General features: G+C 36.8%; 2 protein-coding genes across 3 annotated transcripts; both read right to left on the bottom strand.

Annotated features, from left to right (window-relative positions):
* Window positions 1-958: 958 nt before the first annotated feature.
* LOC109061906 (cyclic nucleotide-gated cation channel-like) lies at window positions 959-8,219 on the bottom strand. 2 transcript variants are annotated; one of them, XM_042754047.1, is made up of 7 exons: window positions 7,100-8,219; window positions 5,784-5,885; window positions 4,353-4,463; window positions 4,092-4,265; window positions 3,846-3,950; window positions 3,444-3,550; window positions 959-2,453 (listed from the first exon to the last, which is right to left on the bottom strand). In XM_042754047.1, the coding sequence occupies exons 2-7, from the start codon at window positions 5,882-5,884 to the stop codon at window positions 1,036-1,038; spliced, it is 2,016 nt and encodes a 671-aa protein (XP_042609981.1). In that variant the 5' UTR covers window position 5,885; window positions 7,100-8,219; the 3' UTR covers window positions 959-1,035. The 2 variants fall into 2 exon arrangements, with proteins under 2 accessions (XP_042609981.1, XP_042609982.1); XM_042754048.1 differs by lacking the exon at window positions 3,846-3,950.
* A 2,841-nt stretch (window positions 8,220-11,060) lies between these two features.
* On the bottom strand, window positions 11,061-14,956 carry LOC109061905 (chromatin modifying protein 1B). Its single transcript, XM_019078984.2, has 8 exons — window positions 14,757-14,956; window positions 14,022-14,119; window positions 13,562-13,708; window positions 13,402-13,470; window positions 13,204-13,311; window positions 13,081-13,124; window positions 11,940-12,012; window positions 11,061-11,850 (listed from the first exon to the last, which is right to left on the bottom strand). Exons 1-8 carry the CDS (start codon window positions 14,770-14,772, stop codon window positions 11,806-11,808), a joined length of 600 nt encoding a protein of 199 aa, XP_018934529.1. The 5' UTR covers window positions 14,773-14,956; the 3' UTR covers window positions 11,061-11,805.
* Between the last annotated feature and the right edge of the window lie 256 nt (window positions 14,957-15,212).

Raw genomic sequence — 15,212 nt, 5'->3', positions numbered from 1 at the left:
CCAGTGAGGAGAGATGTGTTGATGATGTGTGTTAGTGCTGGTAAAAGTGTAGGAGAGATTGCTTGGAGGAGGTGTGAGGGGACTGTGTCTAGAATCCCATTGGGCATATTCTGCCCAAGCTGTCAAACTGATGTCATCAGTGAAGGAACATTCCAGAGCAAAGCAAATGATCAGATTTCAATTACCAAGACAAACATTTTTTTTTTCACTGGATTGTGTAGACAATAAAACACAGTCGAATTGGTAGCTAATTTAATTTATTGTTACTTTCCGGCCTTAGCTGTATCCCTTTTAAAGACACAACCACTTTATTTGAGCATGGAGATGTGCGAGCTGCAAACAGGTTTTATATTCTTATCACAGTAATTATAAAGAATATACATTTTGTTATTTTTCTGTATTTATGTGTACATGCAAAAAACGAATGAAAGTTACTGTGAACCCAACATGTTACAAGGACAGTTTATCAATACATATTTTGACATGTCAACAGCATTTATCTTGGGTATGGACCTTTCACAATGGAAGCCATATTTAATTTTTCACAAAAGAAAACAATTTGTTAATATTAAAAAATTCTCTTAACAGACAGTTAAAAAAAATTAAACTTTTCAAACAAAACATGCATATAATAAATATACAAAAAAGGATGTAATAAAGTTTAAGTTTATTATATTTAATACCCTACATATAACAGTTTGGAGAATGGATGGATGAATTTTTTCAGCTTCATTTTAATTAATGAAAATAATTTTAAATAATTTTGGTTAACAATAACAACACTGATTGTATATATTGAAGGAATCCAGTATCCCTCACACCCTCATTTTTATTTAAAGAAAATTAAATATCTTCCTTTTAAAAAGTCCATTAAAGACAATACTTGGAAAAACCAAGTCTAAAATCATTCTAAAAGCTGGAGGCTGTTGGAACGTGTTTGAAGAAGCAAATGTCTGTAAATTTGAATTAGTGTGCAGCTAAACACTTAATAATCCTGTGACATAGAGGCACAAAATCTGATGCAGATGCACACATCTATGTAGTTGAGTTGGCTCGTGGTGTGTTACCATTACTCTCAAAGTCCATCTCTTGATCTGAAACAAGCCCAAGGCCTGTATGACACAGCTGTCTCTCAAGCGCTGTGATTCTTTGTTTCAGTCTGCTTTGAGTCACTGTGAACTCCCCAAGCAACCGTGCAAATCGTGCTTGTAGAACATCCAGTGAGCTCTCCAGACGTTCAACCTTCTCATCGGTATCCATGACGAGCCCTCCCTGTGGGGTGCTTTCATCCAGAAGCCCCTGCTTCCTTAGAATCTCCCTTCCACGCTCTTCCAGAACCTTCTGTGCATCTGGGTATTCAGTTACAGCCTCCATAAGGTCATCCTTTGAAAGGCAGAAGAGGTCAGAGTAGCCTATGCTGCGAATGTTAGCCGTCCGGCGGTTTCCCATTTTACTACCCTGAATGTTAAGAATGCTAATCTCGCCAAAGCAACCCCCAGCTGTTAGCAATGCAAACTGTGTCACTCCATCATCAGCAACAACTGCTAATTTTCCCTCTTTAATGATGTACATCTCTTTTCCAATGTCTCCTTTTCGGCAGATGTAGTCACCAGGACTGTACACTTGGGGACGTAGTTTTAAAACCAGTTCTACTAACAGCCCAGCCTCACAATCTTGAAAGATGCGAACTTTCTTCAGAGTAGATAAATGAACATTGATAGCAATTTCTGCACGTAGCTTGTCAGGAAGATTTTTTAAGACTTCCTGTTCATCCACCGCTTTCTGATTTGTCCACAGGTAGTCAAACCATTTGATTACACGTGTCTCTAGATGGCGACTGACTTTGCGGAAATGCATGTAATGTTTAACAGCATCAATCCGTGCCTGGAACTCTGCCCTTGTGGCGTTCATATTGGAAATCATGGAACCCACATTACCAACAATGGTGGCAAAAATCAGGACTCCAACAAGAAAATCAAACACCACAAACACATATTCCTCATCCCGTACCGGTGGTGGCATCTCACCAATTGTGGTCAGTGTCAGTGTGGACCAGTAGAAGCAGTATATGTAGCTCCGCCTCAGAGCTCCTTCCACTGTGGATGAGATGTTGGGATAAACCCACTGATCTGTACCAAAACCTAGAGACTTCGAGATGGCATAGTAGATGCAGGCATTCCAGTGGATAATAACCAGAATGTAGAGAATCAAGTTCCAGATGCGGAAGATGTTTGGGTAGTTGGTTCTTGTCTCTGTCCGATTAAAGAACTCAAACATACGAGAGAAGCGCAGGAGGCGGTTGAAGCGTAGCTGTGGTGTGTTGATGCCCATGATAATGTACACCAGGTCTGTAGGGAGGATGGAGATAACATCCAGTTTGAACTGAAAAGTGTGAATGTAGGTGTCTCTGAGTTTTGCAAGGTCCTTCACCAGAAGTCCTTGCTCCAGGTAACCTGGGAGGGAACAAAATGCTTTATAAGAGGCAATTCATTCAATAACACAATGTTCTGCTTCCAAGATGCTGAATGACCAAATGTTGTTTGAGTCAGTGTAAACAATTGACAATATGTTCAATAAATTATCATGGAATTTTCAACCTGGACACGGCAAGAATTGTTTATTGTACAAAAATAAACAAAAATGTCCTTAGGATGAATCTTTAAATAAACATGAATTAACCCAACAACATGTTAATTTTTTAACATGACTTTGCCTGAATACTTCGTAATTGCATAAAACATATCAGTAGTGTGATTTCATGAAACAAACACTGAGCCAAATATTTTACTACTGTTAGCAACAATTAATTTGACTGGTGAACTTATACAAAATAAATTGCAGGATGCAACTAATATGGTTAGCTGCATTTTATTTATTCAGCACTGATTTTTCCTTGCTATCCACGAACCATTCCTGTAGCTCATACTGTCAAGCATGGCGTTGGCGACACCAGTGTTATGGGTTCAATTCCCAGTGAATGCATTAACTGATAAAATATATAAATGCAATTCATTACATTTTCTGTCAAATGCAATACAAGATTTTGCAATGACAATATTAAACATGATTCCGTAAATAATGTTTCTGTAATGGGTGAAGGCACTGAATTAATCTTATTGGGATGATATGAGGTTTGAGATGATGGAGATTCCAGTATTATCACAGACTTTATTAACATCAAGGAAAATGACATGGGATTGGCGTTCAATACCGGACACACAAACAGGAAAAACCACAGGGCTAAAGTAAGAAAGGAAATAATGGGACACACCTGGGATCAATCAATGGGGAACACCTTGAACAAATGATAATAATAAGGACAGGAACTGGAAGGACCAACTAAAGGCATAATAATAAACACGGAGCACGTGGGGGAGGAAAACTCAAGACAGGAACAGAATCTGACAGAATGTATGTGTGTAGTGTACATATACTGTATATACCCGTCCTTAGCCGCATACATGAATCCAGTATGTAGACAGCATCACACAAATAGTCAAACACCAGCCAGACAATAAGATTCTCAGTCTGCATCTGATCAAAACAGGCTCTATACACACAGAGGAAGAAAGAGAAAGAACATGAGAATCATAACTACTGTATATAGATAACCAGAACATACAAACATCTGTACAGTTAGACAAGCAGGGGTCTCAGAGGGCTGTTCTGTTTGTGTAAAACTGACAGGCATAACGAAAGAGCCTTGCAACGCTGTAGCAATTAGTCATGCCAGAAAACAAACATGCAACACAGGGGACTGTGCTCTCTTTATGGTTTATTAGGTGCAAATTAACAAAGGGTAATGATGAATATGAAAAAGAGAAAGACTAGGTGAAAAGTCGCACCTTGCCACAAGCAGTACCCAATTATAAAGCACAGCAGCGGCAATGAACAACAGCCAGTAGTAGTAAATATCATCAGAGGGAGAAACTATAAATGTCTCTTGCTTCCTGTGAAACAACACAAATTTGTAACATAATTAACAGATTTATTCTGTCTATATGTACGTTAGTTGATTTTATGTCCATTTGTCATTTCATTTTTGAAAGACAAATTCATAAAGTGTATCTGTGTCACAACTCTAATATTACTTTGTGTTTCCTTTAGTGTTTCCATTGGCATCCGGTTGGTTGTTGCTCGTTCGACTGGGTGGAGCTCGTACTTCGGGTCCCCGGAATCTTTCCAAGAAGGAATCAGGTCTCTCCTCCTCCTCTATAAGACTCCGGTGTGCCCAGTCTCTCAGAATCACCACCAGACTCACCAACCTGGCAACACAAGAGAGAAAGCTGTTATCCAGACTTGCTGTGGCACATGTGCGAATATGTACGCACATGTTTGTATAGATCCTGAACCTGAACAGGGCTCCTCTTCCCCTAAAAGAGTTTCTGGACGGTGCATCCTGATGCTCTAAGGCAGCTACTCGCTGCAGCTCAGACGAGGTGTCATCACACACAGACTGAGACCTGAGAGAGTAACGAAAGGATGGAGACAGAACATATGAGCAAGAAATGTATTTACAGTTTCTTTGCAATATACTGAGGAATCACATACACGTTGTCATTTTTTTTATTATCATGGTGAACTCCAATCAAATATTTTGTGCTAAATATGATATAAGCTATATTGACATCATGTGTGGCTAAATTATTTTAATATTATTCAAAGTCAGTAAAACAACAGTGGTAATGTATGGTCACTGTGTAAGACATGGTCCAATATGGATCAATATTACTGTGCAAAAATATAGACTAAACCCAATCCCTACCCCTAAACCTAACCCTACCCATAATTTATTCCTAAAATCAGTGTGAAATGATAGCTAATTAACAAGGGTGTAGAAGCACCTAACCCTGATCGTAAGCCTAAAACAGATATTTCCTGAAAAGTTATCCTTCCATTCTGATTGGTTAATTAGAATGTTGTTCCTACTGTACTTGGTGAAATCACGGTCACTGGTAATGTACACTACCAATTAAAAGTTTGGGGTCAATAAGATTTTTAAAGTTTTTTAAAATAAGTCTCAGTTTAAAAATACAGTAAATGCAGTAATATTGTGAAATATTATTACAATTTAAAATAACCAATTTATACTATTTTAAAATCTCATTTCATATAATCATTCTAATATCCTGATTATATGCTCAAGAAACATGTTTTATTATTATCAGTGTTGATAACAGTTGTGCTGCTTAATATTTTTGTGGAAACCATTTTTTTCAGGATTCTTTAATGACTGGAACACTCAAACTGACAGCATTTATTTGAAGTAGAAATCATTTGTAACATTAAAAATGTCTTTATGATCACTTCTGATGAATGTAATGCTTACTATCCATGCTGATTAAAAAAACCATAAGATAAAAAAAAAACATCTTACTGACCCCAAAGTTACGAACAATAGTGTTTTGTTACATCACAGGAATTAGTCATGAATTAATTAGTTATGTAAATATTCAATATTCAGTTATGTCACATGGTTAAATGATATAATTGTATAGAATTTGTAAAGTTTATTTATTGTAAAGTGGTTTAAAGGTTAGCATACAAACAATACAAACAATTAAATTCTGAGGTAAATGACAGCATATCTACGACGCTGCTGATAGAGCACTGATAAGGTAAAAAACAAAAAAAAATTATATTTTTAAAACATAAAATAAACTTGTTTTGTCCCAGTATGACACTTCCTTCATGGGGAGCACAAGATAGGTCACCACAATGGTTTAACATGGTCATTGCAGCGATGGAAAAACAAGTCTACAGACACACACAGAGTCACTGACCTGCTAAGCACACTCTCTGCTCGGTCCTGCCCGTCCTCTTGAGTTTGCACAGAGAGACGACGAGAGCAGGGAGATCCCTCAGCAGCCGACTGGCCCGTCATACTGTACACACAACACACACACCTTTACTTACATACCATAGATTAGAACCCTTATGTGAAATTAAATCTATAAAACAATAATATTCAAACCAATATTTATGTAATTTATGAACTGTTTGAAAAATTAAAAATAGAATGGCTCCAAAGGGAGATTTCGTTAGAATTAGCCAACTTTTGTGAACATCCCCAGTCAAGGCCGAATTTTATCCCCAAAGGCATGCATTACTGCGATCTAATCACTTCATGTGCCATGGCATTCCACTGACGCTCGCTAGATTTCAGCAGAACATGACTCTTCAGACTTCTCAAGAGCGCATGTTGGAGTTAGTGGTGAAGTGCAGAGGGACAGCAGGTCAGGGGAGTTACCACTTCTCACCTGGGAATGTGGTCACTATGACGATCACCTCAGCTTACCGTAAGATATAGACAGAGCAGGGAGAGATTAATAACTACTGCTTCAAAACCGGACTGAGGAATGATCTTATGGTTAATGATGGAACGGCTTTAGGGACTGATGGATGGATGTTTAAACGGATGAATGGATGGATGGATGGTCCCATGTCTAGATGAATGTTGACAATGTTTTTGTTAACTGTCTCATCAGTAAAGAGACACAGAACACAGAGTGACACACAACTCTTCCCAGAGGACAAACACACAGAACTAATGTCTCACGAGAAATCATGTTTGCTAACACAAGTTCTGCAGAGACACACACACACACACACACACACACACACACACACACACACACACACACACACACACACAAACACACACCCTACTGCTGTAGTTTAGTTTTATCTTAAGTACAGATCATTGTCCTCTTTAACTAAAATACTTTTAAATATTTTTGAGAATATATATATATATATATATATATATGTAATTTTTCAATATTTTTTACTGTAATTAGCAGTAAGAGCTTTAAAGAAGTGGTTCTTTAAAGACAATTATTTGTTAAAGAGAAAACTGCTGTAAATATTCATAAGAATTGAAGAAAAAATATAAAGTATTAATATTTTAATATAAAATATTATAAATACAATATAGAATATATACATTTTATAATATTATAAATCATTGAAATAAATTTTTATATAGTCAGTATAAAAAAATTGTATATGATAAATTATATGTTTATAAACATATGTATGAGAGATGAGAGATGTATGGGACCCTTTTTGAATATCTAAGACAAATTCCCTGACTCACCTTCAGCTGCTTCTCTTCTTTAGTATCCCAAAAAGCTCTGGAATGTTGGTCCATATTGCATCCTTATGCTCAACAAGAGACACACAAAGCATGTTTCTGATTTTCATACTAGTATAGAAATGTACAGTTCTCTATCTATGTACTCTGTGTAAATAGAATAATATCGCTCAGTCCATCTCTCTAGTGTGGAAGTCACTCCAGCAAAAGAGGTAGAGAGAGCCAGCAGATAAGACAGAAAGGCTGGGTATGCAGGGGCAGGGCAAAAGAAAATGGGAGGAGAAAAATAAGAGATGGTCACATTAATTAGTAACATTTTCATTAACTGTACATAGGTGCAAAATAGCATGTTTTCATGACTTTATGTTTCAAATACTTAAAGTTATAATGACACTAAAAGTCAGTAACATTTTTAATGTTTTTGACAGACTTTTAGTCACCAATGGTGCATTTATTTGATAAAAAAAAACAGTATTATTGTGAAATATTATTAAAATGTAAAATAACTGTTTTCTGTTTTTATACATTTTTAAATGTGATTTCTGTGATGGAAAAATTTTACTTTCAGCAGTCATAATCCGGTCTTCACTGTCACATTGTGATCCATCAGAAATCATTCTAATATGGTGATTTGGTGCTCAAGAAACATTTATTTAACATTTATTGAACTTTTATTCAACTGGCAAACATTTAAAGAAGATATCTCCAGTGTTTTCACTGACCCAGCGTCATTATGTAAATATTAACAAATTTAGATTTTCCTTGTCGCTGTCAGTTAAAGGTAGGGTAGGAAGTTTCTGCGCTGCTAGTGTCACCTTTAAAACAACCTTCACAAACGTCTCTGTCACGCATCAGCCTCCCTAACTCAAACATTACAAACTCAGCTCTTATGGGTCTAGAAAACTGAAGGTAAAAGTAGAACACTTTCAGTCAAAGGTCCAACATATTAGGAATACTTTTAACTTGAAATTTAGCTTACCTATCGAGAGAAGAGACTCTGCAAGTTTGTCGTATCGATTGAAACCCAAATATTCCGTCTTGTGAAAACACTGCCAACGTTTTACCCCATTGTCTGTCACTTTGTATTTAAAATTTTATTTTGCCTTGCCTTTAAATTTTGCCTTGCACTTCTGTAACAGAATTTTTCCATGCTGGCTAAACACCCTCTGGCTCAGCTTGTTATGACGTTGACAGGCAGATGGGACATTCAGAGTGAATGCAATGATTGGACAAAAATTTTAGAACTTTCTTCCACAGAAGATGTAGGCTATATATATTTATATTTAGACCATATTAATTATTGATTGCAATTAGGATGTGAAGAGACTTTCAATCAATATAACAAAAATGTTTCTGGAAAAAAATGCCCACCCTACCTTTTAATAAAGGTTAAAAGGGGTCATATGATGCGATTTCAAGTTTTCCTTTCTCTTTGGAGTGTTACAAACTCTAAGAAGATCTGTAAAGTTGCAAAGACTAAAGTCTCAAACCCAAAGAGATATTCTTTACAAAACTTAAGAGTCAACCACTTGTCACCCCCTAAAACAGCTCGTTCTAACATGCCCCCACATGTCTACGTCACAATGTGGGAAGATTTGCATAACGCTGCCCAAATGTTCATGCAAAGAAAGAAGGCATAACTTTGTGGAGACGCTGTTTCTTTGTGAAAGTGAAAATACTTTGTTTGGCCTTCCAAAAAAGGACACAACTAGAAATCAGTCTGTAGGTAAGTTTACATATGTAAAGGATTGCTACTGAAATTATTCAAACGCGAGTTTTGAGCAGTGTAGAGTAGTGGTTCTCAATTCCAGTCCTCGTGCCCCCCTGCTCTGCACATTTTGTATGTTTCTCTTATGGCTTCAGACGTTTGTTCTATTCGACCGTAAGTGACCTGCTAAGTGGACATCACAGGATATTCCGCCATGATTCCCGTCCGAAGAGAACGTATATGTTCCATTCAAAGTGCACTGAAGTGGGCGAGATGTGAATTTAAATTACTTATACAGATAAAGGGGATGCAAACTCATCATGGGTGAAAAAAGTGACAAAACGTACCTAACTAGTCTTCTACCATGCTACAATCCATCATGCTAACTAAGGTCGCAAAACTCTGGACTCTGGTAGTACCTAGGATAGCAAAGTCCACTAAAGGAGGTAGAGCTTTTCGTATTTGGCTCCCAAACTCTGGAATGGCCTTCCTGATAATGTTCCGGGTTCAGACACACTCTCTCTGTTTAATTCTAGATTGAAGACACATCTTTTTGGCCAAGCATTCAAATAATGCATCTCATAATCTTGTACTGCAGTTATATCTGATCAATTATTATGCACATTATTATTCTTTAGCTTGAGTTAAACAAATCAATTTTGCTTGTTTGAAACAGCAGCTACGCTAATTGTGTCTCTGTTTGTTTTTCTGTTTTTGCCACAGGATGTAACTAGGATTTACACAAGCTTCAGTCTGGATCCAGAACACCTATGAAGAGATGATGCCACCCCTCAGAGGACCTCAGATGATGCCAACCCTGAAACAATATACAGAACTACCAAATTTTGCTATAAGTTTGATTGCAACATATAATAATTAGTTAATAGTGTTCGTCTGTTTGTTTACGTCTTTAATTGATTTTTCCGTACATTTCTGCCATATGTACATTAACTGACAGTCACCACTGATAAGCTCGTACTAAATATATTGTAGAAACTTAATTTTCTGTAAAGCTGCTTTGCAACGATTTGTATCGTGGAAAGCGCTATACAAATAAACTCGAATTGAATTTAAAGATAAAAATGACATGAAATTACCATTATAACCAGTTGATGGCAGCAGAGGATCCCTCATTAGCTCAGTTGCCATTTCCACTCCCTAGTTTTATTTTTTTCATGTCTTGCTTTTAGATTTATTAAAAAATGACTATGAAGTATAGCAAGTGCAGGAAATCACAAAGTCTCTGTCATTTAAAAATAATTAAATAAATAAGCCCAGACATCAACAGCCTAGTAGGGTTATTTAAATACTTAACTAGATAACTACAAATTAAGTTAATTATTAATGGTATAATAATTAAATAACACCACTTTTGGAGTGGGGGGCTTTGAAGGCCGTCATAAACGGGCCATGTGCATGTGACCCTAGGGCTGTCTCTCGAACTCTGAAGGCTGGGAAGCACAGTGTCTGAGGAAGTGATCATCTTGAAAACTCAACCTTAAACTGCCCGAGACACAGAATGCAGCGGGACGGTTAAGATCTGAGCCAGGAGGCCACAATGAGAGAGGCGAATATGCTTGTGCAGTTCGTCCAAGCTCTGCAAAGGAAGGCCTGGCCTTCGAAGGTGAAACAAGGGTTTAGGAATAACTAGCAGAGCTTGAGAATGAGAGGCCTTGGCTGTCCTTATTAAAAGGACATAAAAGATTAAATAAATGATCCTGGAATTTCACAAATTAGTACAAATTAGTACTACAAGACAAAACTGCACATGGCAACATTTTACACTAATTAAAAATGTTTTAAATAGTGTTTTCTTCATCTTTCTTAATCAAAACAAGGACTTTGATCTGCCATCTTCTAGAATAAATATATGCATAATAACAGGCGTACACACAAAAGCAGGTAAGAGTTCCAGTGGAAAATAATATGAATATTCTTAGCTTTGGTTTCTGAGAAGCTCATTTCTCCTTGGATTCATGACTTTCCCTGTGTCCCAGTGTTCATACTATCCATCCTGAATAGTATGTGAGATTAAAATAAGTGTGTCCCAAAGCATAGTATGCTGAAAAGAGTATGCCAAAATTCCCCAGATGACCTACTATTTCAAGTCGATTTTTGAAGTGTGGATCCGTGCACACTGTTGGTTATTATTACCCACAAACCATTACGCTTTGAAGAATGATTCGGTTGAGAACTACAAACATTAATAAAAAGCGTTAAAAAAGATTTTCCCAATAAATAAGTTACAGTCAAAAAGAGGATTTGCAAAATGTTTATTTATATAAACACAAACATATATATGTTCTCATTAACCAGCTGATCAAGCTATACATTGCCAAAAGCTTTTTTTTTTTTTTTTTTTTTTCTCCATTTTGGATAAACCAAAATAGAATAAATGAACAGAATGATCAGTGTTAAACCATAAATAATCTGATAAACTGGAGATTTTACTGCTTTGGACAAAATGATGACAATTTATTCAAATCATCATCTTGATCACATGCATTTTATATTACAAATTCACACGATGCTTCAAAGCAGAGGCGAACCATGTGTGCAGCAGGAAGAAACCGATTTTTCTCAACATTTGTCTGATATCAGCACTGGTGTAGGTTAATGTAGCTACACTGGCATAAAATGTATTTGAAAGACAAGCAGGTATTTAAAACATGAACTCAAACAGAAAGAGTACTATTACAAAGAAATGTATAATAATCTTTAATTCAATAATTAGTGACTGAGATTAGAGCAGGACCCCAGAACCAACCTGATGAAAGCAGCATTACCATGTAACATTTCTAATTTTGTCTAATTGAGTTTCCAGCGTGTTATTGTGGATAATAAAATCTGCACACCCATCCTCAACTGCATAAAAAGGGAACTAAACAAATAAACAATGAGGCCAATATTTCCAGGGGCCAGTAAACATGGGATATGATTTGTACAAACTCGCATATACACAATCTCTCTCTTTCACACACATACACACACCCGGTTTTCCTTAAACCTGGTCTCTGAGTTTGGCCAGTCTCTGAGAGAGCTCGTCCTACAGTGACAAATATAAAACAATTATAGCACATATCTGACATGAGTTTGTTCGTATTTCTATATTCAAGTATGTGTGTGTTATAATACCTGTTCTGCAGATGCTACGCTGGTTCCCACCGATCCTGTCTGACCTTGAGGAAGCTCCATATTGAGGTCCAGCCTATAGCCTATAGACACAAAATAATCAGGCCTATTGTTTTTGTCTTAAATCTGTAAATAATTGTTAAATTATATCCAATAATTCATAGTCTGGATATATCATATATAATATATATATATATATATAAAGAAATGGTATATATATATACCCAAAATCATATATATATCATATATATAACATATATATAGAGCTAGTCCCTCCATTGAGAATATATATATCCAAATAAAACATCTTCAAAGTAGTCCAACATATTAAGCATTTTTAAAAATCCTAAACTTGGGTTCAGTTGTTATCGCGTTCACAACAAGTTTATCCCGGTAATTACTGGCTAACCCGGATTAAATTACTGAATCTTTGAAACGTTCAATAATTCAAATGACTTATGTTAACTTATATCTGAACACTCCCTCTGATTCAAATAAACCAATATCCCGGAGTAATTCATTTACTCAATACACTGACTGAACTAAAAACACACCGAGCCGTTAAAAAGTTTGGAAACCGGTTTATACAAATGGGAAGTTTATATTTTTCTATTAATAAACCCGCAAAAACGGCACCAGTTGAACTGATAATTCGTTTACCCGGGGAATCGGTTCAGAGTCGGTGGCCTAGTGGTTGAGAGTTTCAACTCCTAACCCTAAGGGTTGTGGGTTGTTTCGAGTCTTATCGGGCCGGCAATCAGTGTACCACGACTCGGGAGGTTTATTTTGCCCTTGAGTTAAAGGCAAGTCCGAACCCCCGTTTTCAAACGATTCAGTTCGATGCTCCCTGGGATTCGCCGCAGCATAAATGGTAGTTTTTTGATATTTGTGGACCAAATGCCCACTGCTCCTTTGGGTTTTTATTACCTTTCTGTGTGTACCGTACATACACGGGGACAGAAAGCTCTCGTAAATCTAAAATGTGTATGTGTGTGTCATTAATGCTTTGGATGGGTGTTAAATGCAGAGCCACTTTTCTGAGTATGAGTCACCATACTTGGCTGTATGTCACGTCACTTTCACTTTTTTTTTTTAATAAATAAATAAATAAATAAATTATCCCAGCATTTGTGAATGTTCTTACCCAGCCTCATCTGCCATTTCCATCATCAGAGCATCGACTTGACCCTAAAACACAGCACAGTGTCACAAAAGGCAAAACAACTATGTCAGCGTAGTAAGTGACTAAAGCGAGTGTATCTATCACCTGTGGTGTAGTGAGTGTTGTGGTGCTGCTCATTGTGTCTTCCATCTGAGCCGTCTGTACGTCCAGAGTTTCAAATTGGCGCTCAAACTTATCCATTAGTGCTGAAATCTGACCAATCAGAGCACAGAGAATTAATACTGCCAATAAAATCTAAACAAATCAGAAAACACTTCAAGAACAAAGAAGTCGTCCTTTCACCTTCTCAAGGTTCATGCTCTTCAGGGTTGCATCCATGCCCTTTACCACCCCAGCCATAGATTTGGTCACCTGGAGAGTTAAAAATCAAAAGTTAACTGTTAAATCTATTGGATAAATACTTGGGTATATCTAGTTTAAAAGGAAAAAGCAGTTTGTGTACCTTGTTCATGGTGACTGCCGTCTGTACTCGGGCAGCCACCGCATCTACTCTCGCGCTCATTCTGAGGAAGTTCACTGATTGGTTCTTCTGGCGGATGGCGTTTTCCGCATGTATCCGGGCAACCTCCATATTGCCCTTCTGGATTGCCTAAGTAACACAGATATAAGCAGTGGTTCAATGAGACATTATTAGTAATTAAAATAGTCTTATATTTGAAGCAATACATTTTACATATGGCAGAAAATGGATGAAATTAAGTGTGAACAGAAATATGATTCTTGAACGTATGTTTACTTTCACTTTTTTCACAATGTGTCAGTACTTTTTTAGTATGCAAAGCTTAAAACTCATAAAGCAGTGCCGAAATCTGTTGGGTGAAGATGCTGCAGCCTCAGGGTCCTTGAATGGAGTGTCTAAATGCCATTTAACAGATATGTATGTTTTGTTTGTTATTGTTTACCTTCTTGACCTTGGCCTTCTCTGCTTTCTCTTCTTTGTCGCATTTCTTAGAGCTCCGCTGAAGCTCTTTGGCTGCAAACTTGAGGTTAAACAAATTCTCTGAAGTAAAAAGTCAAGGAAAGATTTTAAACAGAACCGCATGTTTGTGTTATTATTATCTGACAGTGATACCTTCAATAGATTTGTATTTATAAAAATATGCACAATACACAACTAAAGAATGTAAAAATAAAGATTGCATTATAAACACACAATGTACACTGTCTTGATACTGAACAAACCAGTCTGACAGGCAGGGCTGAGAGCTCATCTCAATAACACACAGGCGGCGACATTACGTAGTTCTACGTCACAGTCGTACCTGGCGGAATTTGACTTTGTTTTTGATAACCTTATCACCAAATTAATCACTTTTAATTTCATAAACTGACCAAAAATCAGAAAAACAGAACGGGGAGTTCGTCGCCTCATTTAACATTCCAATTTAAATAGTTATGCTGCGCTACATTCTAAAATCCACTCTGTAAATCTACCTCTAACGTTACCTCCACTGACGAGACAAGAAATCCCGAGTGTGCGTTGTTTGATATAACGGCTATAATGTGACCAGACCTATTGGTATATACTAAAATGTTGCCACCAACGAGTTAAACACATAAGTAACTCTTAAGTGAAATAGATTACGGTCCCATAGTGAATCTGGACCGGGCCCGACCACTGCAGTCCGCAAGGATACTCTCCATGCTCGACATTACGTTAATCCGGTTCGGCTGCTGGTTCTTCTTGAGGAAGTGTGACGATTAGACGGCAGTAGTTCTTAGATTTTGCCAAGATCTTCGTGTGGATCCGTAACGGTCCCCCGCTCCGTTTGTTGTAATTTTCCTTCACTTCCGGCTTCTCCAAACAACTGGAGTGATGTCACAGTCATGCGCTCAGGTCCGCGTTCGCGGTGACGTCACTGGAGAAACAGCGAAAGGAAGATAACGCGTTGTGGTTATGACTGAACTCTGATACATTAATATATATATATATATATATATATATATATATATATATATATATATATATATATATATATATATATATATATATATATATATATATATATATATATAAATAAATGTAAACAATATTACATATTTTACACACACACAGTTATCCACATAGATGTAGAAAAAATACATCAATAGTT

The sequence above is a fragment of the Cyprinus carpio genome, chromosome A5 (genome assembly GCF_018340385.1).
Source record: "Cyprinus carpio isolate SPL01 chromosome A5, ASM1834038v1, whole genome shotgun sequence".
Lineage (NCBI taxonomy): Eukaryota > Metazoa > Chordata > Actinopteri > Cypriniformes > Cyprinidae > Cyprinus > Cyprinus carpio.
The sequence above is the reverse complement of the archived record's forward strand: the minus strand, read 5'-3'. Positions and strand labels throughout refer to the sequence as shown.